The 26,631-nt window shown below is 37.4% G+C and overlaps 1 protein-coding gene across 1 annotated transcript in view; it reads left to right on the forward strand.

Annotated features, from left to right (window-relative positions):
* The first annotated feature begins 465 nt into the window (after window positions 1–465).
* Window positions 466–26,631, forward strand: part of COPB1 (COPI coat complex subunit beta 1) — a 43,352-nt gene continuing 17,186 nt past the window's right edge. The window contains exons 1-13 of the mRNA XM_003411997.4: window positions 466–597; window positions 1,300–1,442; window positions 3,496–3,725; window positions 4,172–4,341; window positions 6,557–6,671; window positions 8,078–8,170; window positions 9,977–10,114; window positions 16,179–16,298; window positions 17,524–17,631; window positions 17,714–17,860; window positions 18,313–18,458; window positions 19,608–19,704; window positions 26,273–26,433. Of these exons, the coding sequence (XP_003412045.1) occupies window positions 1,352–1,442; window positions 3,496–3,725; window positions 4,172–4,341; window positions 6,557–6,671; window positions 8,078–8,170; window positions 9,977–10,114; window positions 16,179–16,298; window positions 17,524–17,631; window positions 17,714–17,860; window positions 18,313–18,458; window positions 19,608–19,704; window positions 26,273–26,433 (1,616 nt within the window). The 5' untranslated portion in view covers window positions 466–597; window positions 1,300–1,351. The remainder of the gene's footprint in view (window positions 598–1,299; window positions 1,443–3,495; window positions 3,726–4,171; window positions 4,342–6,556; window positions 6,672–8,077; window positions 8,171–9,976; window positions 10,115–16,178; window positions 16,299–17,523; window positions 17,632–17,713; window positions 17,861–18,312; window positions 18,459–19,607; window positions 19,705–26,272; window positions 26,434–26,631) is intronic.

A 26,631-nucleotide genomic window follows, 5' to 3' on the forward strand; every position in this document is an offset into this window, starting at 1 on the left:
AGCTACTCTAGCCCAAATGCAGAGGCGAAGATCCAGAGTACCTTTTAAGAGCCGAAATGGATTTTCGAGAAAATCTAGTGTTTCTTACTAGAAGAACTGGAGTTACTATCCCAAATAGTAATTAGTTTCCCTCTAATTAATGGGTGAGTTAGAAAAGACTCTTGGGCTTCCAGTTCCCAGTTCAGAGCTTTATCCACCGGACCACAAAACCTTGTAAAATATCTCCCCTATCTAGCACTTGGCTATTACACTTCCCGGAAAAAGAAACAATTTCCAAGTAGCGTTTAAGTGACCATAGCGCTCGGTTTAGCTTTGCTTGTAGGGAAAACTCAAAGTATCTGCTACCACTCTCGGCGACCTAAATCATCCGCGGACAAGGGGCGGGGGCTAGAGCCGGACCCACTTGCGGCGCGCATCTGCAGGACGGAGAAGGCATGTCCTCTCTGGGCTGCCGTAGGTGCTAGGTGGCTGCGGCCTGGACCGCCTCCCCGCCCTCTTCCACGTCAGCCAAGGACTCGGGAGCTGCCGCCGCTGCCGCGGTTTGGAACCGGAATAGACGGTCCCGCCGTTGCCCCAGCTGCTGCTCCTCAAAGCCAGGTAGCCAGCCACTGGCCCCCAACCCTGGAGGCGTGGAGGGCCGGACAGAGCTGGAAGAACTGGCTTTCTAGCAGGAAGATGCGGAAGGGGAGCGACTAGGCCGCTCGCGTCGGGGCCTTGCGAAGGGGAACGGGGGGCTGGGGAGCTCTGGACCGAACGCCTCATCCCGGTTTGCTTACTGGCCGAGGGTCTTCTCCCTAGGACCCCGAAGTTCGCCCTTTCAAGCCAGAATCTGCTTTGCAGGAGGAAAAGAAAAAGGGGGCGTGGGGTGGGCCGGGGGTGCAGCGCAGGGATTGAGGGACCGACAGAAGCGATTAAGTGCTTTAAGATTTTGATGTAGTATTCGTGTACAGGGGCTCTTAACGTGAACAGGTCTATTGTATAAAATGTAAAAAATCACTGTTTGTAAGTTGGTGAGATGGAACTAGAGAACTGGCAATATATTGTGGACCTTAATTCTGCATGCAGTACAGCATTCTCAAGCCGTGGGGGGGAGGGGGTGGATAATAAACAGGCTGGTGCTGACAGGTGCGTTTTGTATTATATTAGGACTTGTTTTATGGAAACACAGTATAGATTGACTTCCCCTTTTAATATTTTAAAGTTATAAGCCAAACTAAATGAACTTTAGACAGTAAAGATCACAGTAGTTACTGTTTTTGTTTTTTACAGTGTAATGACATCCTGTATTTATTTTTCTAGATTTTCTACCTTCTTTAAATTTTGTATCGAGGGTCGATTATAACCTGAAATCATGACAGCTGCTGAGAACGTGTGCTATACGTTAATTAACGTGCCAATGGATTCAGAACCACCATCGGAAATTAGCTTAAAGAATGATCTAGGTGAATTTTAGTAATATTTTGAAAATGAAATGGAAAAGAAAGGATAGTGAAAACTAATTTGCGTTCTAAGTTCCTTTATAATTAGAAATGCTTAATTTTGTCTGAATATTTCGTTGTAGAATCTCTTTGGTAGACCTTTTGTCTTATTTAAAATGAAAAGTTGTGACTTTTAGACTTGCAATATTGGATTTTGAAGTAGAACATTTCAGTTTAGTAAAAGCTAAAGAAACGTAATGGTTTAGTTGTTAGATATTCCTCAAAATAACATAATAGCCTTATGCAGTTAAGCATATTATACTTAAATGTATCAGGCAGTGGTCTGTAGATAATAGGCTGATAATGTGTATTTGAATGTCTTAATTCCTTTGGGAAATTAAACTACACGTCACTTGAATTATAAAACCAAAAGGACTTTATTCTGTTGGTTTCCCACTTGCTGAACCAATAAAGTCAATAATGGAATAAAAATGTATTTCCCAGAAAGGTTAAGCTTTTCCTTTTAAAAAGTATTCTGCACAGAAGAAAACACAAACCTAAAAGTATATACTGTTTCCTATTTGTGAGTGAGTCCATAAAGAAAAAAAATTTTGAGAAGTAATGCGCATTCTAAGGTAATGATCCTTGTTTAATTGAACTACTAAACACATATATCTTAAACTGATAACTACCAAACAGTAGAGTGAAAATTATGTTTCAAAACCTGAAGGTATCTTTCAGAATGTAGTTTGCAGTTTGATAAAAGACTTAATATTTTACTGGCTTATTTCCACCTTTTACTCAGCAGTAGTGGAATATCTCCTAATTTTAGGCTACTTTATATTAGATTTCTGTTGCAGTCTGGATACCCTCGTGGCGTACTGGTTAAGAGCTACAGCTGCTAACCAAAAGGTTGGCAGTTCAAATCCACCAGGCACTCACTGGAAACTCTACAGGACAGTTCTGCTCTGTCCCGTAGGGTCACTATGAGTTGGAATCCACTCGAGGGCAGTGGTTTTTTTTTTTTTTAATTGCAGTCTGTTTTTAGGGAGGAAACCCTGGTGGCATAGTGGTTAAGTGCTATAGCTGCTAACCAAAGGTCGGCAGTTCAGATCCGCCAGGTGCTCCTTGGAAACTATGGGGCAGTTCTACTCTGTCCTATAGGGTCGCTGTGAGTCAGAATCGACTCGACGGCACTGGGTTTGGTTTTTTGGGTTATTTTTCGGGAAAAGAAACCGTCTTTTATGACACTTAAACTGATACCATTATACACAGAAGTCACTTTTTTTTTTTTTTTTTAACCATTCATGTTTGGTAGTAAAAGTTTTCATCACTAGACGCCTAGAATGCTTAAAGTTATAGCTGGACTGGTAAAGAACAAAATCTTGCTTGGAATTGGAATAATATCCTTAATTCCATCTGCCTTAACTACCCTCCCCAACCCATAAATAAATAAGTAGTCTCAAATTTTGTGTTTTTTATTTCCTTTAGCTCAGATAATTGAGATGAGAAAGAATTTTAGGGCTAGTTTCTAGTATTGAGTAACAAATATATTTTTGTTTGGTGAAATATTGGGTTGCTTTAACTATTTACCTTTTACTTTGAATCTCATTACTTTTAATCCCTATGTATTATTCTCCCCTGTTAGTAATGGTTGCAACTTTGAGATAGTACACTGGCAAAAAAACTACGTTGAATTCAGAAGCACTTAACATAACAGCATCTATATACATTTTGAAAAATAACCACATGTGTTTGAGACATATATTCCCGGTATACCTGTAGATTCATGGACTCTGCATTAACTCCATGGCCCATTGATTAGGGACTAGAGAGCTGATCAGTGTCTTCATATTTTATTTAAAGAATCTGAGGTTCAGAGATAAATAACTTGTGCCGAGATACACAGCCTATTCGTGGCAAAGCAAGGTAGATAACCCATGTCCCTTGGGTCAGTACCTTTATGACCGTTGTCTCTAACAAAGTAAAATGTTTTCTTAATTGCTTTTAAAATTATTTGAGGAATTTTCTTTCAAAATAATTGTGTTTTTTGTTTCATTTTTAATTTTTGAATTAGAAAAAGGAGATGTGAAGTCAAAGACTGAAGCTTTGAAGAAAGTAATCATAATGATTCTGAATGGTGAAAAGCTTCCTGGACTTCTGATGACAATCATTCGTTTTGTGCTCCCACTTCAGGATCACACCATCAAAAAATTACTCCTGGTGTTTTGGGAAATTGTTCCTAAAACAACTCCAGATGGGAGACTTTTACATGAAATGATCCTTGTTTGTGATGCATATAGAAAGGTAAACCAGCCAATGTATAATTATTTCTGAATATTGCTTTGATTTTAGATAATTATAAAATTATCTAAAATCAAATATACTTTGTTTTAATTTTTAAAATTAAATCTTGAATAAAATGGTAAGTTGCAGATAATCGAAATTGTTTAGAATGTTTTTATATATGAAAGTTACAGTTACTGTAAAATGTTCTAATTGTTTTTTCTATGTATTTATATGTATATATGTTATTAATAAAAAACAGTGACACATAGAATAGAAGACATTGATAACATAGGTAAAAACCACTTTAATCGACAGGAATCTGAAGGAAGCTGTCTGATAATGTAGGTCTTTTTCCTCAAACCTACGTTCTGATTTTTTCAATGGAAATTTTTCTATTTAAAAAGTGGAGTTTTATTTTGTAAAAAGCCAAAACTCACCATTTCATATTTAAATTTTTATATCAGGATCTTCAGCATCCTAATGAGTTTATTAGAGGATCTACTCTTCGTTTTCTCTGCAAATTGAAAGAAGCAGAGTTGTTAGAACCTTTAATGCCAGCTATTCGTGCTTGTTTGGAGCATCGACACAGCTATGTTAGAAGAAATGCTGTTTTGGCCATCTATACTATCTACAGGTAAATGAAGGTATTCCCTTGACTTTGCTTTGTGAGGACCGTTTAGTCTTTTAGACCAGGGGTTCCAGAGTTACTGCTCGTAAGCTACATGCAGCTTGCAGATATGTTTCGTTTGGCCTACACAGTATGTTTTTATTATAGTTAAGTTGTTAACATTGAAAGGTCAAAAGACTTGGAAACACCGGGCCCTAGTTTTTGCATGACAACAGTCTGCTGGAATTGCATGACCAACTAAAACCAGCTGTGGGTTCGATTTCAACTCCGACTCATAGTGACCCTATAGGACAAAGTAGAAGTGCCCCAAAGGTTTTCAAAGGCTATAAATCTGTTCGGAATCAGACTGCCACATCATTCTCCCACGGAGCAGCTGGTGGGTTCGAACCACTGATCTTTTGGTTAACAGCCGAGCATTTTAACCACTGTGCCACCAGGGCTCCTTAGTCATTACTCCAGCCCACTTAATTCATTTATTTTCTTGCTTAGCACCTATAGGCTTTGAGATTTTGACCCTGTTTTAGAATTCTTTATGTGAAATGTGGGCCGTGTTTTTTCTCAGTGATTCCTATTCTTGGAAAGCTGAAAATTTTGGACTTTAAAAACAGTTCAGAGAACCAGTTAGGTGAGGCTAGATTGCTTGATTTTTATAGTTGCTTGTGTCAGACCATGTTGAAGTAGGGTGGAATTCTTATAAGCATCTTTGTACTTTAATATGTTAGCTGGTTTATATATAATTTTATGGTTCTCTTACTGTTCTGTTAGATTTTATTTTCTGTTAGGGAAAGTAGCATTCTGGTTACTAATGTAGTGAAGTTCTTTGAAAGTTACCATATAGACTACACAAATTTCAGAATTTAAACTACAGTGTACACACACAAATTAGGACATTCATAAAAGCCAAAAACCCAGTGCCGTCAAGTTGATTCTGACTCATAGCGACCCTAAAGGACAGAGTAGAACTGCCCCATAATGTTTCCAAGGAGCGCCTGGCAGATTCGAACTGCCAACCCTTTGGTTAGCAGCCATAGCACTTAACCTCTACGCCACAAGTGCTTCCTGACATTTGTAAGAGAATTGGAAATCTGAACACTGGCTATATGTTGATGTTAAGATATAGTTAATTTTTTAAGGTATGATACTGGTATTGTTATTAACTTAAAAAGAAAGAATTCTTAATTTTAGGGAAACATGCTGATATATTTATAGATGCAATGGTAAGTTGTCTGGGATTTGCTTCAAAGTAACATGGGAGAAGGGTAAATGGGCAGGGGTATAGATGAAACAGAATTGGCTATAAATTAGTAATTGTTGAAGGTAGGTGGTGGTTTTTATGAAGCTGGTGTTCATTATTCTGTGTACCACAGATATTTAAAAGTTTCCACAATAAGTAAATAAATAAATAAAAGTGCAATACACAATTAATAAAATTCAAAAGATGATATTTTCTTCTCTGGTGATCCTTGAAAGATCTTTCAGTGTCTTGAGGTCGTCTTCATGAGAATCGATATTCTTCAAGTATGTGAAAGATAATTATTAGACTTTTTTTAGTTGATAGTATGTTGAATAGACCACCTTTTTCTCTGTTGAACTGGAAAACATCTGATTTGATAATTTAGTAGATGAGGGTGGAAGCTTGTGATTCCTGCGCACAACTTTAATTGGTTTATAAAGTTTTAAAAAGCAAACAATCAGTAGTGTTATAAAGGTTGTTGAAGTTTTCAGACTTAATAGTCTGACTGAGACTGGAGAAACCCCAGAAGACATGGCCCCTGGACTCTCTGTTAACCCAGAATTAAAACCATTCCTGAAGCCAACTCTTCAGACAAAGATTAGACTGGACTACAAGACATAAAATGATACTCATGAAGAGTGTGCTGCTTTCTTAGTTCAGGTAGATAAGTGAGACTAAATGGGCAGCTCCTGTCAGGAGGCAAGATGAGAAGGTAGAAAGGGACAGGAGCTGTTTGAATGGACACAGGAGATCTGAGGTGGAAAGGATGAGTGTGTTGCCACGTTTTAGGAATAGCACCTAAGATCACATAACTGTGTGTGTATAAATTTTGTACGAGAAACTAATTTGAGCTGTAAACTTTCACCTAAAGCATACACACACAAAAAAAAGTTTGTTAGGGTTTAATTTTGGTATTGTCCAAAGAGTTACTAAAATAGCAAAGTAGGTTGTTAACTAAATATGGATATTACCTGTTTTTATTTAAAGGAATTTTGAACATCTTATACCTGATGCACCTGAACTGATACATGATTTTCTGGTGAATGAGAAGGATGCAAGTTGCAAAAGGAATGCATTTATGATGCTAATTCATGCAGATCAGGTGAAGTACTTTTTTAAAAATACATTTATAGGTGCATTTAAATGAAAATTAAAAGTATTACATAGGCCTAGTCATGTTTTTAGCAATTTAGTCAGTAATTTTATTATAATGTGATTTGTATATTTTATTTTGAGTTTTTTAGATACTGAACTTCATTTGTATAAACCTACAATTTTTTTCTTAACCTTTCTGTGAAATGTAGCTCATGCATATATTCTTTCTAAAAAGTAAACATTGAAAACTCAATTTAATATTGGCCACTTTACAGTTTCTCAAGATTGAAATTATTGTGGCTATGTGTGGTACCCAACTTTGGGGCTTTGATTGCCTGTTTTTCTTTATGTTGATCTAGATCTAAAATGGTTTCATAGTGAAAATAGTAGCTTTGTATGGAGATCTATCTTAGTCTTGTCTGCAGAAGTAGACTGACAATATAGATAACATGTTCTTTTTAGTCTCTTCAAATATAGATCTGCTTTTGGTTAGCAGCTACCCTGCACGCCTTGGTGGCGCATAATCTTGAATATTTTGTCCAACATTATCAAAATGTGGGAAATAATATACATGAAGACTGAAAAATATGGAGTCTCCATTCTTCTAAAACCTGATACTGTCATTTTATAAAAAAAGATTATGAGAAAGCTGCTTACTTAGATCACAATGTTTTGTCCTCTGCTAGAATTGGTTTTACTGAACTGTGCTTTGGTGTTGTGCTGTCAGCTTACCTTAAGGGGCATAATAAGAAATAGTCCAATAAAATTTTCTGGTATTTTTACTGTAGAGATGTTGTTGAAGCTATACTGAAGCTTTTACTGAAGATGTTGTTGAAGTTCTGTATATCACAGTGTCCAGTTTATGAGGACTCAGGAGATTTTTCCTTCAGGTCTCAGTAATAAGGAATAACTACTCTCTGAAGCAGCTGGTTTGTTTTGGTTGTATTGATACACCAAATTAAGTAACACACAGTGTTTCTCTCTTTGGTGTAGTTGCTAGAAAATTCAGACCCAGGTTTTTTGCTCATTTCTAGAAAATGTGTTTGATTTTGTATCTTTTATTTTATGTGTTAACCTTACTCTGGAAACCCTGGTGGTATAGTGGTTAAGTACTACAGCTGCTAATCAGAAGGTCAGCAGTTCAGATCCACCAGGCGTTCCTTGGAAACCTGTGGGGCAGGTCCTCTCTGTCCTCTGGGGTTGCTATGAGTCAGAATTGACTTGACAGCAATGAGTTTTTTTTTTTTTGAACCTTATTCTTGGTTTCTTTGGTTGTTTTTTCCTTTATTTTTGATTTGCTGTTATTTCCTGGTTTGTTTCATATTTAGTGTTAATGTGTGTATTCTTTTAAGCTGCCTTAAGTTCTTTTATTGAATGAACTGGAGATTGATAAATATATTCTCCCTTTTTTAGGACCGAGCTTTGGATTACCTGAGTACTTGTATTGATCAAGTTCAAACATTTGGAGACATTCTTCAGTTAGTTATTGTTGAACTAATTTATAAGGTAAGAATGTTAATTGATGATGGCTAAAATAAACTTTAAACTTTTACTTTAAAACAAAGTTAAGTAGTTAGATAACTCTTTCTGGAATGCTGTTTAATTGCCAGGATAATATGTTGTAGCAGTAGAAATATTTTATAGCATGACCCATTATTTTTTTTCTTTTTGTTTTTCCCTTGGTTTATTGTATTTTCCAAGTAGTTGCTTCCATTCTTTCTAAACCTCTATAAGAAATTCTGTAAAAATTCATGCCTTGACCCGTTAGAGTTGCAAAGAAATCATTGTATTCCTCCTAGTCACTTACTAGATTGTGAATTAGGATTTGGAGTAAAATCCAAGATCTTTTCTTGGGTGTACACCGCACAGAGCCCTGGTGGTGCAGTGGTTAAGCATTCAGCTGCTAACCAAAAGGTTGGCAGTTGGAATCCACCAGCCGATCCATGGAAACCCTATGGGGCAGTTCTGCTCTGTCCTGTAGGGTCACTATGAGTTGGAATTGACTCAGCGGCAATGGGTATATATATATATATACACCACACTAGTTTGGAAACCTAAAAACAAATAAAAAAGCCTTAAATATTTTTTATGCGCCTTGTTTGTAAAATAGAATAGATACATATTAAATGTGTTGATGTGACATTGTAGATCATTAATTAATGGGAAGCCTAAAACCAGCTAGAAATTGGGATTTTAAAATGAAATACTTTATTGCCAACATTTTAATGAGATAATATCCTTCGAAAGAATTGGTAGCATCTTAATACTCTGATAAGATAAAAGATGCAGTAACATCTAGTTTTGCTACTGATAGAGTTGTACACCAGCAAAGATACATATTAGGAATAGCTATCTTAAACAGGTTTATATGGCCAAAATACCCATAGTCGACACTGGTAACTGATCACGGCAGTCTTTGCTACTGCAGAAAAGGGTACCAATCATTTTGAATTGGCATTAAGATGAAACCAGGAAAGTAAAGATAGTTTCTTTTAATTCATGTGTATCATTTAGGAATGTCACTGAAGTTCTCAAAAGTAAGATTTTCTGCCATCCGTTGACTTCTTCTAGGGTCCAGGTTATAGTAAGAGTGAATAGCTTTTGGTCATGCCCAAGTAATAGAGATTTGACTGTATGTATTTTAGGAAAATCTAATATAAATACTAACTTCAAGAGAGAAAAAATAAAGGTCTTTTTCTTCACAAGTGAAGGTATCAGGATGCATATAGAACGGGATGGAAAATTTTAGTTGCATATCCAATATTAAAAATGGTGCCAAATAGTAGCAAGTAGTACTTGAATGAAAAGCTTTTATTCTCACTTGATGAACTGATATTTCCCTTTTGTTGGTTACTGAGTTTGTGTAATCCACGGTGTTTCCCTTTTTGGCATGGCATCCAGGAAATTTAGGACCAAATTTAATATCGTATCACAGTACCTATGTTAAGTGTAACTTGGCAAGTGTTTTGCTGTCTATGCTCTTGTTACCTTATATTTTTGTTTCTTATTTGACTTGTGTATAGTAAGTATATCTTATTATAAGCCATATAAAAACCTTTTGTGAAGGAGGGGAAATATAAATTGTGATTGAATGATTAAGTGAGTATTATAAATATAAATAAAATCTACTTCAGGAATTACGAGTGTTGTGTCACAGTGTCTCACCAGTGTTGGCTGACATTTTCAAGGGTCCTTGAGTAAGAATACTCTTAGCTTTCAATTTAAGAAAGCCAGCATCCCATAAGCTCACATCTGTAAAAAAATTTCATTTTGAAAGCGAATGTCCCTGAAGTCAGTTGTTTTTTTCTTCAGGTCTGTCATGCTAATCCATCAGAAAGGGCTCGTTTCATTCGCTGCATCTATAACTTATTACAGTCATCTAGCCCTGCTGTAAAATATGAAGCTGCTGGAACCTTAGTGACACTCTCTAGTGCACCAACTGCAATCAAGGTACTGCTTATTTCTCTGGAGACCAGATTAAATATTTTCTTATCACTTGTGATTTAGTGACATTGCAGATCACTCTGTGTTACATGGCATTAGGTGGCATAGAGGGAACAACTACAGATTGTTAAAGTTTTTCATTTCTTCCTTCTGTCCTTGTATCCTTTCTCCTTTTGTGTATGTGTATATGTATTTTCAGAGAATTCCGATATTTCTAGTTTCTGGAAAATGATACTGGCATTTTAAGATCTCTCCCTGAACTTTAATTTCATTAAAAACAAGATCTGGGAAAATGAGTTCTGTATTCTAAATGATGAATCCTAAAAAGGTCCTAGTTGGTATTTTCAGTAATGGAATATTTTCCTTCTTTAGTTTATTCTGTATAGACCATATCAGGAACCCCTAATATATTCAGAGAATGAATTGTTCTAGAAAGCCAACATTTTATACACAGGGGAATTTATTGCTTTACCCACCAATACCTAAAAAGATTTTTTATAACTTCTTATTTTGAAGTGGGAGCCCTGGTGGCACAGTGGTTAAGAGCTCACCTCCTAACCAAAATGTCAGCAGTTCAAATCCACCAGCTACTCCTTGGAAACTGTATGGGACATTTCTAGTCTGTCTTCTAGAGTCACTATGAGTCGGAATCTACTCGATAGCAATGGGTTTTATTTTGAAATGATTTTAGACTTAAAGAAAAGTTATAAAAATAGGGGCAAAGTTCCCACGTACCCTTCACCTAGTTTCCTCTAATATTAATGTCTTTCACAACCAATATATAATTGTCAAAACTAAGAAATCAACTCCAATATTAGTACAATACTATTAACTAAACTACAGATTTTATTTAGATTTCACCAGTTTTCCCATTTAATGCCCTTTTCTGTTTTAGTAACCAATCCAGGATCCTAAACTACATTTAATTTTCTTCTTAGTCTCCTCCAATCCATAACAGTTCCGCAGGTTTTTTTGTTTTGTTTTGTTCTTCATGATCTTGACACTTCTGACGAGTACTGGTCAGTTATTTTATAAAATATTACCCAGTTTGGGTTTGTCTGGTGTTTTCTTACGATTAAATTGAGATTATGCAATTTTGGGGGGAAGAATGCCGCAGAAGTGATGTGCTGTTCTCAGCGTATCATATCAGAGTACATAATGTCGATATATCTCATTACTTATAATTACTGGTAATGTTAACCTTGATCATTACGTTAAGGTGACATATGCCAGGTTTCTCCACTACTGAGTTACTGTTTTTCCCTCCCTAATCAATCAGTATTGTGGGAGAGATAACTTTGAGACTATGCAAATAACCTGTTTCTCCTCAAACTTATATCCACTAATTTTAGCATCCATGGTAGATCTTCTCTACAACAGTTACTACTGTGGTATTCTAATTATGATTTTCTCTCCCTCATTCTTTTTACATTTACTAATTGGAATTATTCTGTAAGGAAAAGCTGTCCTTTTTTCTCCCCTCCTTCCCTTCCTTCCCTTCTAACTTTGTTAATATTCAGTATGGATATTTTATTCTATGAGTTTTAATCCTGTTATTATTTATTTTACTGATCACATCATTCCAGTTTTGACCATTGGAAACTCTTTCAGATCTGTGCCTTTGTCTGTTGCTTTTAAATGTTGTTGTTAGGTGCTGTTGAGTAGGTTTCGATTCATAGAGACCCCATGGAACAAAATAGAACTGTCCCATAGGATTTTCAGTGATACGGTCTTCATGGCCACTGCTCATCTGTCAGTTTGTCCTGCTGTGGTGGCTTGTATGTTGCTATGATGCTGGAAGCTCTGCCACCGGTATTTCAAATACCAGCAGGGTCACCCCTGGTGGACAGGTTTCAGCAGAGCTTCTAGACTAAGACAAACTAGGAAGGACCTGGTGATCTACTTCTAAAAAATTGGCCAGTGAAAACTTTATGAACAGCAGCAGAACATTGTCTGATACAGTGCCAAAAGATGAGTCCCTCAAGTTGGAAGGCACTTAAAATACCAGTGGGGAAGAGCCATCTCCTCAAAGTAGAGTCAACTTTAATGACGTGAACGGAGTCAAGCTTTCAGGACTTTAATTTGCTGATGTGGCACTACTCAAAATGAGAAGAAACAGCTGCAAACATCCATTATAATGGGAATGTGGAATATACAAAGTATGAATCTAGGAAAGTTGGACTTTGTCAAAAATGAAATGGAATACTTGAAGGTTACTTTCCTAGGGATTCATGAGCTGTAATGGACTGGTATTAGCCATTTTGAATAGGACAATTAATATGGTCTACAATGCTGGGAATTACAAATTGAAGAGGAATGGCGTCGCCTTCATTGTTAAAAAGAACATTTCAAGATCTATCCTAAAGTACAATGCTGTCAGTGATAGGATAATATCTATATCCCTATAAGGAAGACAAGTAAACAGAACTAATTCTCAAATTTATGCACCAACTGCTGACACCAGAGATGAAGAAATTGATCTTTACCAACTTTCACAGTCTGAAATTGATCAAATATGCAATAAAGATATATTGATTAATTAAATTAGTAAAGATTAATTACTGATGATTAGAATGCAAAAGTTGGAAACAAGAAAGATTGGTAGTTGGAAATTATGGCCTTAGTGACAGAAACAGTGCCAGTGATCACACGATAGAATTTTGCAAGGCCAATGACCTATTCATTGGGAATACCCATTTCCAACAATATAAATGGCAGCTGTACATGTGGACCTTGCTAAATGGAACACACAGGAATCAAATCAACTACATTTGTGGAAAGAGACAATGGTAAAAGCTCAATACATCGTCGGAACAAGGCCAAGGGCCGACTGTCGAACATACCATCAATTGCTCATATGCAGGTTCAAATTGAAACTGAAGAAAATTAAAACAAGTCCACGAGAGCCAAAATATGACCTTGAGTATATCCCACTTGAATTTGAAGACCATCTTAAGAATACGTTTGACATACTGAACACTAATGACCAAAGACCAGATGAGTTGTGGGATGACATCAAGGACATCATACAAGAAGAAAGCAAGAGCTCATTAAAAAGACAGGAAAGACCAAAATGTGTGTCAGAAGAGACTCTGGAACTTGGCTCTTGAACATAGAGTAACTAAAGAAAAAGGAAGAAATGAAGTAAAAGGGCTGAACAGAGAAGACAAATTAGTATTAAATGAAATGTGCAAAGACCTGGAGTTAGAAAACCAAAAGGGAAGAACACGCTCAGCATTTCTCAAGCTGAAAAACTGAAGAAAAAAATTCAAGCCTTAAGTTGCAGTATTGAAGAAGTCTGAGGGCAAAATATTGAATGACACAGGAAGCATCAAAAGAAGACAGAAAGAATACACAGAGTCACCGTACCAAAAAGAATTTGTTGATGTTCAACCATTTCAAGAGGTAGCATATGATCAAGAGCTGATGGTATTGAAGGAAGAAGTCTAAGCTGCACTGAAGGAATTGTTGAAAATAAGGATTCAAGAATTGACAGAATACCAATTGAGGTGTTTCAATAAACAGATGCAACACTGCAAAAAAGTGCTCGCTTGTCTATGCCCAGAAATTTGCAAAACAGCTACCTCCTGGACACCAACTGGAAGAGATCCATATATGTGCCCATTCCAAGGAAAGGTAATTCAGCAAAATACAGAAATTATCAAACAATGTCAGTACCATCACACCCAAGTAAATTTTTCTGGAGATGATTCAAAAACAGTTTTAACAATACATCCACAGGGAACTTCCAGAAATTCAAGCCAGATTCAGAAGAGAATGTGAAACAAGGGCTGTCATTGCTGACGTCAGATGGATCTGGGCTGTGAGCAGAGAATGCTAGAAAGATGCTTACCTGTGTTTTATTGACTATGCAAAGGTATTTGACTGTGTGGATCATAACAAATTATGGATAACACTGCGAAGAATGGAAATTCCAGAACACTGAATTGTGCTCATGAGGAACCTGTACATAGATACTACCAAATACATAGACCAAGAGGCAGCTGTTTGAACATAACAAGGGGATACAGAGTGGTTTAAAGTCAAGAAAGGTGTGCCTCAGGGTAGTATCCTTTCATCATACTTAAATTCTATCTGTATGCTGAGCAAATAATCTGAGAAACTGGAGTACATGAAGAAGAACTCAGCCTCAGGATTAGAGGAAGACTCATTAACAACCTGCAATATGCAGATGACACAAGCTTGCTTACTGAAAGTGAAGAGAACTTGAAACACTTACCGATGAAGACAAAGACAACAGCCTTCAGTATGGATTATACCTCAACATAAAACAAAAATCCTCACAACCAGACCAAGAAGCAACATCATAATAAGCAGAGAAAAGATGGAAGTTGTCAAGAATTTCCTTTTACTTGTATCCACAATTAGCACCCCTGGAAGCAGCAATCAAGAAATCAAACAATGTATTTCATTGGGCAAATCTGCTGCAAAAGAGCTCTTTAAGGTGTCAAAAAGCAAAACTGTCACTTTGAGGACTAAAGTGTCCCTTACCACGCATGGTAATTTGAATCACCTCATATGCATGTGAAAGCTGGACAACGAATAAGGAAGACTGAAGAAGAATTGATGCCTTTGAATTATGGTGTTGACAAAGAATATTGAATATGCTATGAACTGCCAGAAGAACAAACAAATCTGTCTCGAAAGAAGTATAGCCAGAATGCTGCTTAGTAGCGAGGATGGCGAGACTTCCTTTCACGTTCTTTGGACATGTACTCAGGAGGGACCAGTCCCTGGAGAAGCACATCGTGCTTGATAAAGTAGCGGGTCACTGAAAAAGAGGAAAACCCTCAATGAGATGAACTGACACAGTGGCTGTACTAGTGGGCTCAAACAGCAATAATTGTGAGGATGGCACAGGCCTGGGCATCTGTTCTGTTGTTCAGAGGGTCGCTGTGAGTCAGAACTGACTGGTGGGCACCTAACAACAACAGTCTTTGTGGGAGGATATCACCACGGTCTTTTTTTTTTTTTTTTTTAATTTTTATTGTGGTTTAAGTGAAAGTTTACAAATCAAGTCAGTGTCTCATACAAAAATTTATATACACCTTGCTATTTGCTATGTACTCCTGGTTGATCTTCCCCTAATGAGACAGCACACTCCTTCTCTACCCTGTATTCCCTGTGTCCATTCAGCCAGCTTCTGCTCCCCTCTGCTTTCTCATCTCCCCTCCACACAGGAGCTGCACACATAGCCTCATGTGTCTACTTGAACCAAGAAGCTTATTCCTTACCAGTATCATTCTGTGTTATAGTCCAGTCCAGTCCCTGTCTGAAGAGTTGGCTTTGGGAATGGTATACCAGTCTTGGGCTAACAGAAGGTCTGAGGACCGTGGCCTCTGGGGTCCTTCTAGTCTCAGACGTAAGAATTTAAGGTCTGCATCCCGCTGCTCTCCTGTTTCATTAGGGATTCTCTGTTGTGTTCCCTGTCAGGGCAGTCATTGGTTGTAGCCGGGCACCATCTAGTTCTTCTGGTCTCAGACTGATGTAATCTCTGATTTACATGGCCCTTTCTGTGTCTTGGAAATCCTGCTGATGTAGTGATTAAGTGCTACAGCTGCTAACCAAAGGGTCGGCAGTTCGAATCCACCAGGTGCTCCTTGGAAACTCTATGGGGCAATTCTACTCTGCCTTTAGGGTCGCTATGAGTCAGAATCAACTCGACTGCACTGGATTTTGTTTGGTTTTTTGGTTTTCTGTCTCTTGGGCTCATAATTACCATGTGTCTTTGGTGTTCTTCATTCTCCTTTGCTCCAGGTGGGTTGAGACCAATTGATGCAGCTTAGATAGCCACTTGCTAGCATTTAAGAACCGTGGTTATTTTTATATTGTTAATTGTTCTGTGTTGTAATGCAGGTGTGTTAGACTTTGCCCCAAAACAACTGGTTTTGGGGCAAAGTGATGCTTTTTGAGATTCTTTGTCTACTTTTTTTCTGCCTTGTTCCTTTGTTTCAATCCTTATTTTTGGCTTTTTAGTTTTTTTAATTTTATTTTTATTGGGAACCCAACAACAATGTGTTCTTATATTGTATTTCTGTTTTTAATATAGGCTGCTGCTCAGTGTTACATTGATTTAATTATTAAGGAGAGTGATAACAATGTAAAGCTCATAGTTCTGGATCGTTTGATAGAATTAAAAGAACATCCTGCTCATGAGCGAGTACTACAGGTAAGTGTTGTCTAAAAGAGAGATCGATCCTAAATAATCTATTTTTCGATTGAGGTAATTCCCAAGCCTTGCCATCTTGATTAACTTGAAGGTTTGGCAACTAAGCAGTTTAAATTTTGGTCAGTTAAAGTGTAACTCTTGAATTACCATATTTTTTTTGAGGTATGGCCTTTGCTGTAAAAATGCCTGTTTAATCCATGAGAAAGATTGTTAACAGATGAAACTTCATGACCACTAAATGCAATGCTGATCATGGATTGAATCCTGAATCAGAACAAGATTATAGCTATACAGGGGATTTTTGGGACGATTGGAGAAATGTCAGTATAGACAGTATATTAGTTAATAGTGTTACTGATATTAAATTCTGAGTTTAATAATGGTATTACGGTTATGTAAGAAGGTATCCTTATTCTTGGGAAATAGGCTGAGATGTTCAGGATTAGAGAGAGAGTATGATAAAGCAAATGTGGCAGAATACTAACAATTGGTGATTGTAGACGAAAAGGTATGCAGGTGTTTACAATTACTATTTTTGTTACTTTAAAATGGTTTCAAATTATTTTAAAATATAAAATTTAAAAAATAAAACCAGTTGTAAATTAGAGTTTTGCTGTTTTGAAAATACTTATCTGCCATAGATTTTTTAAAGTATTCCTCCCTACAGATCCAAAATAGCATTACCACACTTAACGAAATTGTTAATAATTTCCTAATATTCTCTAATTACCAAGTCCAGTTTCAGATTTTCTCATTTGTCCCAAAATTGCTTTTACGTGGGTGGTTTGTTCAGTTCATGGCCAGATAACATGTATGGTTGGTATCTCTCTCAAGTCTGAATAGTGTCTTTTTTCATGATTCTGACTTGTTGAGACCAAGCCAAATGTCCTCTAAAATGCCCCTCCTTTTGGATATGTGTGGTTACTTTCTTGTGGTGGTGTGTAGCTTGTTCTTCTAACCTCTGTATCTCTGTAAACTGTAAGTTGGATCTGAAGCTTAATTCAGTGCAAACGTTTTCAGCTTGAACGGACCATATATGATACCGTATACCTTGGATTGCATCACATCAGATGACCCAAAATATCTGATTATTCCACTACTGGTGATTTTATGATTGATCTAAAGATTAAGGTGACGATGGACAGAACTCTATTCTACAGTTAAGTTTTTCTTCTTGGGACCAGAAAGATTGGTGTAACTTCTGGATTTTTTGCTCTTTTTACAGGATCTGGTTATGGACATCCTAAGAGTATTGAGCACACCGGACTTAGAAGTACGCAAGAAAACTCTACAGTTAGCACTGGATCTTGTGTCTTCTAGGAATGTTGAAGAGGTAAAAGAAGACTCTCACAGTACTTACAAGCTGTTGGGCCAAATGTGATGTAATTCTGATTGATTTTTACATTGTTCTATAGCTCGTTATTGTCCTGAAAAAGGAAGTGATTAAAACCAATAACGTATCTGAGCATGAAGATACTGACAAATACAGACAACTCCTTGTGCGAACATTGCATTCCTGTTCTGTCCGATTTCCAGATATGGCTGCAAATGTCATTCCTGTGGTATGTAATTCTTACTGCCTTAATTTTGAAATTCTCTAAAAGAATTTTTAAAAATCTAGTTATTCACCAGTTAAGCTCCAGAAATCTCAGCTGTCCAAAATCACTCAATTTCATGGTCCAGATTTTGCCTTTCAGCTCTGAATTTTCTCTAAAGTCATTTACTTTTAGTTATAATTTACGATTATTCAACTTATTGTGAGTTGTGGATTTCCACCTGCTCTTTATTGTGAGTTTTATAATAAACTTTGCTGCATATAACATAAAAAAAGCCATTGTGGCTTAGTTTAGGTGATAATGCTGTCTCTGAACTCAGATTTTGTTATGTATTTGAAAATTACATTCTTTGTAGATTTGTGAATTTAGTTTTGGCCTTACATAATTTCTTCATGAAAATCATGCAGTTGTTCTATTTACCTCCCTCCCCCCACCACTTTTTTTCATTCTTTGTTTAGTTAATGGAATTTCTCAGTGACAATAATGAAGCAGCAGCTGCTGATGTCCTGGAGTTTGTTCGTGAAGCCATTCAGCGCTTTGATAACTTGAGAATGCTTATTGTTGAAAAGATGCTTGAAGTCTTTCATGCTATTAAATCTGTCAAGTAAGTTTACAGTACTTTAAAATACAAGGTCAAGTAAGCATTTTATCAATTTCTGTCTTTAAAGGGTCAGTTGATAGAAAATATAATGGAGGGAGATTCAAGACAGTCAAGCCAAAATAAAATAAAATAAGCATGGTAATAAATGTCACCTCACCCTTGGTTGATTCCTACTGTATGGGCAGAAGGCTTTTTTTAAGCAGGAGTAATTTGGCTAGTTTTCTTTATTCTGATTTCCTCAAAAGATCTGAATCCTAAGTGACTAAGGAGCGCATATTTAGGTGGCATCACTTTTTGGATATCATTATCATTTATATCCTTCTTTAGCAATTTAAAGAGAAGGATTGAAAATGCAGCCTAAATCTGACGTGATGTGTCCTTTCAAATAGTCTTTGCTAATGCAAAAGGAGTGTTGCAGCCACATTTTGCTTCATTTGCAGCATCTGATTGATAGACTCTAACAGACTTATAGTTTGCCTAGATAGGAAGGAAATGGCCAATACAAAATTATTTTTACAGTATGAAATTGTGTTTATATAAGTGAACAAGATTTGCTTCCTTCGTGAGGAAAAATAAAATCCTATTAAGGTTTTGCTCTGATGGTCATAATCTCTTAGAGCTTCAGTTTCTGTAGTTAACATTTTCCTGCATAAGTTTAATGAAAATCTTAGAAAAAACATGACTAAAGCTTTTATTAAGTTTAACATTTCAAACTAGAAATTTGTTGCTTTCTTTACTTCTGGGAGTTTCTGTTTTGTTTTTTACTGATCCCTTACACTCCTTTTTTGTCCATTGTCTGTTCAGCACTTTGCCTCTTTTTAGTGATGACAGATAAAAAGTAAATTACTTTTTACATTAAAACTGTCATAAATGGAAGATAACCCCTTCCTGGGAAACATTTTGGTATTATTTTTACTGCTGGGTTTACCCAATTTTAGAATGTTCCTAGGAACAATGAATGAGAGCAGTTATTTTCTTTCTGGAAAGAGTCAAAGAAACTAATAATATATTTGCTATGTTTTCTTAAATTTTCATGCATAGTTCTTTATAATCCAGAATCTTAGTTTCTTGCTTGAGCTTGAATTCACAAAGATCTCTGTGTCAATATTTGTTTGATAGGTCAGTGTTTCAGAACTTGTATTCTTGTTCTAGGATTTACCGAGGAGCATTATGGATCCTGGGAGAATACTGTAGTACCAAGGAAGACATTCAGAGTGTGATGACCGAGGTCCGAAGGTCCCTAGGGGAGGTATGTTTTACTTTAATAAATCCTACTTTATGGAATGGCTTGCTTTGTGTTTTTATTTAGTAGTATCTGGGCTAATGAACCCTGAAAAATGCATTTTAATACATTAAGATAATTAAGCCCTAGAAGATGTGGGCAATTAGAGGGAGTACCCCCCCATCACCTGTTGAACCATCACAGCTCTTGTATTTATATCGTTTACCTTTCAGAATAAGATTTTGTTTGAACAAAGGGTACTGTGTTTTAAAAAAAAAAAAGAAAAAAGCTCATAAAATTGTTTTGTTTTTTGACATTTTATTGTGCTTTAGGTGAAAGTTTACACAGCAAATTAGTTTTTGATTCAATAATTCATGTACAGATTGTTCCGTGACATTGGTTGCAATCCCTACAATGTGTCAGCACTGTCCCCATTTCCACCCAGGGTTCCCTGTTTCCATTAGTCCTGTTTCCCTGCCACTGCCTACCTTCTCGTCTTTGCTTTTAGGCAAATGTTGCCCTTTTGGTCACGTATAGTTGACTGTTCTATGGACCACATTTCCTCATGGGTGTTACTGTTTATTTTAAAGTCTAGTTTATCATTTGGTTGAAAGGTAGGCCCCAGAAGTGGCTTCAGTTACAAGTTTGAAGGGTCCTAGGGCCATAGTTTCAGGGATTCATCTAGTCTCTTCAAACCAGTAAGTCTGGTCTTTTTTATGAATTTGAATTTTGTCCTACATTTTTCACCCATTCTAACTGGGACCTTCTATTGTGTTCGTGGTCAGAGCAGTTCAGAAGTGGTAGCCAGGGACCATCCAGTTCTTCTAATCTCAGGCAAGAAGAGGTTGTTTGTTGTTCATATATGCCATTAGTCCTTTGGACTAATTGCTGCTTTGAGTCTTTAGTTTTTCTTCACTCTCCTTTGCCCCAGACAGGAAGAGACCAATAGTTGTATCTTAGATGGCTGCTCACAAACCTTTAAGAAGACCCCAGATGGTATTCACCAACCTAAGATGTAGAACATTATCTTTATGAACTACATTATACCAATTGACCTAGATGTCCCTGAGATTATGGTCCTTAGCCTTACAGCCCAGTTAACTCAGTTATAAGCTGTTTGGTTTTGTCTAAGTTTCCATAACTGTGTCCTCTGTGTGCTCTACTATGTATATGAATACATGTGCAGTACATACAAATACGTACATAGAAATATCTATAGTCATACCTATATATGCACGCAGGTATACTGCTGTGTGACTTCCCACACGTATTTAGCATACATATCTACCTTTGTATCATCGCACAAATTATTGTTTGTTATTATTTTTTTTGCAGGATTGTATATGCTGTAGTGTTTATGTTAGTTGTCCTTTATTCTTGGGTACTGCACAGCATCTTCTTTTGCCTTGTCACACTGTGCTGACTTCCCCTTCACCACAGTTAACACATGTCTACTCTTTACTGATTCTCCCTTCCTCCCCCTTCTGTTCCTGGTAACCATCAAAGAATGTTTCTTTCTGTGTGTAAGCTTTTTTTTTTCTTATCTTTTGTAATAGTGGTATCATACAATATTTGTCCTTTCATGATTGACTTATTTCACTTAGCATAATGTCCTCCAAATTCACCCATGTTGTGAGATTTTTTGCAGACTCATCATTATTTTTTATCATTGTGAAGTGTTCCATTGCATGTACCACAGTTTATCGATTCATCCATTTACAGTCATTTAGGTTGTTGGCATCTTTTGGCTATTGTCAGTAATGTAGCAGTGAACATGGGTGTGGGCGTGTCACAGCTTTTATTTCTCTAGGATATATATGAAGGAGTGGGATTGCTGGATCATATGGTATTTCTATTTCTAGCTTTTTAAGGAAGTGCAATATTGTTTTTCTTAGTGGTTGTAGCATTTTACAGTTCCATCAGCATTGTGTAAGAGTTCCAGTCTCCCCACATCCTCACCACCATTGGTCGTTTTCTGTTTTTTCTGTCAGTGCCATTGTTGCCGAGGTGAGGTGGTATCTCATTGTGATTTTGGTTTACATCTCTCTAATGGCTAATGTTTGTGGGCATCTGTTCATGTGTTTGTTAGCCGCCTGAATGTCGTCTTTGGTGAAATGTCTGATCATGTCCTTTGTCCATTTTTTAATTAGATTGCCTTTTTGTTGTTGAGCTGTTGAAATTTTCTGTATGCTTTAGAGATTAGACCCTTGTTAGATATGTCATTGCCAAATTTTTTTCTCCAGTCTTTGTTGGAGTACAATTTTTTCATAATGTTCTGTTATGATCCTTTTTATCCAGTTGTAACGTCACCCTTCCCATTTCTTATTTTGGTTATTTGCATCTTTTCATTCTTTTCCTTTGTTAGTTTGGCCAGTGGTTAGTCAATTTTATTGATCCACTCAAAGAACCAACTTCTAGTCTCATTGATTCTGTTTTGTTTCTTTTATTTCTGTCCTAATATTTTTATTATTTCCTTTCTTCTGGTGACCCTGGGTTTCTTTTGCTGCTTTTTTTTATGTTTGTTTGAGTTGTAGAGTTAAGCTGTTGATTCTGGCCCTTCTTTTTTGATGTGTGCATTTATTGCTGTAAGTTTTCCTCTGAACACTGCTTTTGCTGTGTCCCAAAGGTTTTGGTATGTTGTGTTTTCATTCTCATTTAATTCTAGGAATTTTTAAATTTCATTTGTAATTTTTTCTGCTACACAGTGGTTTTTAAGGTATTGTTCATTTTCCATGCATTTCATTTTTTTCCTTGTTCTTCCTGTTATTGATTTATAGTCTGATAGAGTTGTGATGGCGTAGTGGTTAAGTGCTACGGCTGCTAACCAAAGGGTCAGCAGTTTGAATCCGCCAGGCGTTCCTTGGAAACTCTATAGGGCAGTTCTACTCTGTCCTATAGGGTTGCTATGAGTCGGAATAGACTCAACAGCACTGCGTTTGGTTTTTTGGTTTTTTGCGTTGTGATCAGAGAAGATGCTTTGCATTTTACTGATGTTTTTTAATTTATTGGGGCTTGCTTTATGGCCTAAAATACGGTCTGTTCTGGAGAATGATCCGTGTGCGTTAGAGAAGAATGCCTACTGTGCTGCTGTTGGTTGGAGTGTTTGTATATGTCTATGATGTCAAGTTGGTTGGTTGGGTTATTTAGATCTTCTGTATGTTTATTGAGTTTCTTCCTAGTTCGTTCCTTCACCGTTAATGGTATGTTAAAGTCTCCAGCTATTATTGTGGAACTGTCTGTTTCTCTTTTCAATACTGTTGGAGTTTGATGTATTTTGGAGCCCTGTCATTGAGTGCATAGATATTTATCATGGTTATGTCCTCTTGGTGGGTTGACCCTTTAATCTTTATACAATGTCCTTCTTTGTCTCTTTTGATGGATTTTGACTTAAAGTCTATTTTACTAAATTAATATTGCCATTCCTGCTCTCTTTTTGGTTATTGTTTGCTTGATATATTTTTTTCCATCCATTGATTTTTAGCATGTTTATGTCTTTGTGTCTCAGGTAGGCAACATATTGATGGGTCTGGGTTTTTTTTTTTAATCCATTCTGCCACTCTGTCTCTTGACTAGAGCATTTAAACCGTTTACGTTTAGTTTGATTGTTGATAGGTACAAAAAAACTCAGTTTTAGTCTATATGTTCTGAAAGGAAAATGTAAATATTTTAAGAACAAGGCTGACTTTAGAATGTCTGTGTCTTAAAACTAATAGTATTTCCTTATTCTTGTAGTAGAACAGGAAGAACAGTGGATTTCTTGTCAGGAGACTGAGTTTTAATCTTGGTTCTGTCAGTAATTAGCTCCACGATCTTGGATATAAGTTCCTTAACCAGACTGGATACCAGTTTTGTCTTTTGTGTTTGTTTGCTTTCTTTTTGTTTGTTTTTTAATCTTTAATATGAAGGCATTGGAATAGATAGTGATTGAAGACTCTTAGAGCTCTTGAATTACATGATAGACTGGTATTAGGGAATCAGTACATAACAGCCATTTATTTTTTTTTAAGATAGTTGATTAGGTTATTGTGTACAAATGAGTCATGTTTATTTCAGTTTTGAAGAATGAATGCTGTTTTTCATTAGTATTTCAAGGGAGGGATGGAGAAGAAAAAATACAATTTAGTGTCTATTTGGTGTTAGGCACTCCCCTTAATATTTCCCTATTAAGTAACTTGTGTAGAATTAATATTTCCCATTAACCCAAATTAAGAAACTGAGGCTCCATAAAACAAAACAAGACTAAATGGGGAACCCAAGGTCGAGAAGGGGAGAGTGTTGACAGGTCATGGGGTTGGCAACCTATGTGACAATATGTGTATTAATTGTTTAATGGGAAACTAATTTGCTCCGTAAACCTTAATCTAACCCCCAAAAAGAAACTGAGGCTCAGCATGCTTTATTTAACTTGCCCATGGCCATACAACTAGTCAGTGGCAAAGGAAGAATTCAACCCAAGAACATCCAAGTCCAAAATCTGTTCTTCCACTTCGTCATCCTGCAAAGAAAAGAATTGGAAGCAGAATTCCAGGTTCCAAAAACCCCATTGGGGGATTGCCTTCTCTATAGAAATGATTGAATTATTTAAATATGATTTTGCTTACTATTTGTCTTAGTCCTCTAGTGCTGCTATAACAGAAATACCCACAAGTGGATGGCTTTAACAAAGAGAAGTTTATTTCCTCACAGTAAAGTAGACTGGAAGTCCAAATTCAGGGCCTCAGCTCCAGGGGAAGGCTTTCTCTCTCTGTTGGCTCTAGAGGAAGGACCTTATCCTCAACCTTTCCCTGGTTGAGGAGCTTCTCAGGCACAGGGACCCCGGGTCCAAAGGACGTGCTCTGCTCCTGGTGCTGCTTTTTAGTAGTATGCATTCCCCCACTTTCTGCTTGCCTCCCTTTCCTTTTATCTCTTGTAAGATAAAAGGTGGTACAGGCCACACCCCAGGGAAATTCCCTTTACATTGGATCAGGGATATGACCTGGTAAGGGTGTTACAATCCCACCCTAATCCTCTGTAACATAAAATTACAATCACAAAATGGAGGACAACCACAGAATACTTGGAATTGTGGCGTAACCAAGTTGATACACACATTTTTGGGGGGACATAATTCAATCCATGACATTCCACCCTTTGGCCACCAAAAAATCATATCCTTGCAACATGCAAAATGTGTTCATTCCATCATATCATAGCAAAAGTCTTAACTCCACGTCCAAAATCCAAAAATTCCTCTTCGTCTGTGAAATCTAGAATACAAGTTATCTGCTTCTAAAGGTATAACGGCAGAACAGGCACAAGCTAGACATTTCCATTACATACCAGAGAAATTGGAGGGAAAGAAGGCATAACAGGCACCAAGGAAGGCAGCAGAACACATTATATTAGCCCTCAAAGCTTTGAAAATAATCCTCTGTTCTCTGAGAAATTTACACAATGGCTTTGCCCTCCAGACTCTAGGTATTAGCCATACTCTCCAGATTCTGAGTGGAGGCCCCTTGGCCCTGGGCTTCAGCTCCACCTTCCAGGCTCACTGGGACAGCAACTATGCTCCCTAAGCTTTAAGTGCATCATTATCCTAGTCCATCTGAGGGCGACTCCACCCTTAGAAACACCAGAGGCCATGGCTCCACCTTTGAACCCTTGAGGTCATGGCCATACCTTTTGAGACTGAGGCAGCTTGGCTTCTTGTGTTCCTTGTCCCTTCAACTTCTGTTTCTTGTCTGGGCTCTCAGGCCTCATGCCCACTTCTGCCCTGCTGGGGCAAGTGTTCCACAGCTCTGTAGCTCCACTGGTAAGTAATGAAGGCACCCCACTCCACTAGGAAGCCTCCTGTGCACAGGCACTCAGCTCTCTTGCTGCATGGGTCACCTCTAGCGCCATTTCGTGGTGGTCTCCTGGTTCTGCTGCAGCTGGTTCTGTCGCTACCGCTTCTCTTCCGCTGCAGGTTCTCTGCTTCTGCTGGCCCTCTGTCGCTGCTGCTCCTCTATCCATTCAGTTTCAGAACTCCTTCCACATTTTAGGTGTCTGTTAGAGCAGCACCCCACTCCCAGTACCAAATTCTGTCTTAGTCATCTAGTGCTGCTATAACCAGAAATACCTACAAATGGATGTCTTTAACAAAGAGAAGTTTATTTTCTCACAGTAAAGTAGGCTAAAAGTTGAAATTCAGGGCTTTAGCTCCAGGGGAAGGCTTTCTCTCTCTGTCGGCTCAGGAGGAAGGACCTTGTCCTCAATCTTCCCCTGGCTGTCCAGAGGACACGCTCTGCTCCTGCTGCTGCTTTTTTGATGGTTTGAGGTCCCCCACTTTTTGCCTGCTTCCCTTTCCATTTATCTCTTGGAAGATAAAAGGTGGTACAGGCCATACCCCAGGGAAGCTCCCTTTACATTGGATCAGGGATGTGACGTGGTAAGAGTGTTACAGTTCCACCCTAATCCTCTTTAACATAAAATTACAGTCACAAAATAGAGGAAAACCACAGAATACTGGGAATCATGGCCTAACCAAGTTGATACACACACACTTTTTGGGAGACATAATACAATCTATGACACTGTTGATATTAATACTAAATTGATGTTTCCAATTGACTTTTAGATCCCAATTGTAGAATCAGAAATAAAGAAAGAAGCAGGTGAATTAAAACCTGAAGAAGAAATAACTGTGGGGCCAGTTCAGAAATTGGTAACTGAGATGGGCACCTATGCAACTCAGAGTGCCCTTAGCAGTTCTAGACCCACCAAGAAAGAGGAAGACAGGTAACATAATGCACCTGTGCCCTTCCAGCTGTACTGTTTTAATTATTATTCTTGTGTATAAAATGGTGAAATGATTTCTTTTGTCAGTTTGCTTTTATGGCTAAAATGAAAGTCTCTGTCATTTGAGGTACTTTAAAGAAGGAAGGTGTTTAAGTTCTTTCCCCTAGCAATTATGTTGATAGATACAATCCTCTGCCT

The sequence above is a fragment of the Loxodonta africana genome, chromosome 7, assembly GCF_030014295.1.
Source record: "Loxodonta africana isolate mLoxAfr1 chromosome 7, mLoxAfr1.hap2, whole genome shotgun sequence".
In the NCBI taxonomy this organism is placed as follows: Eukaryota; Metazoa; Chordata; class Mammalia; order Proboscidea; family Elephantidae; genus Loxodonta; species Loxodonta africana.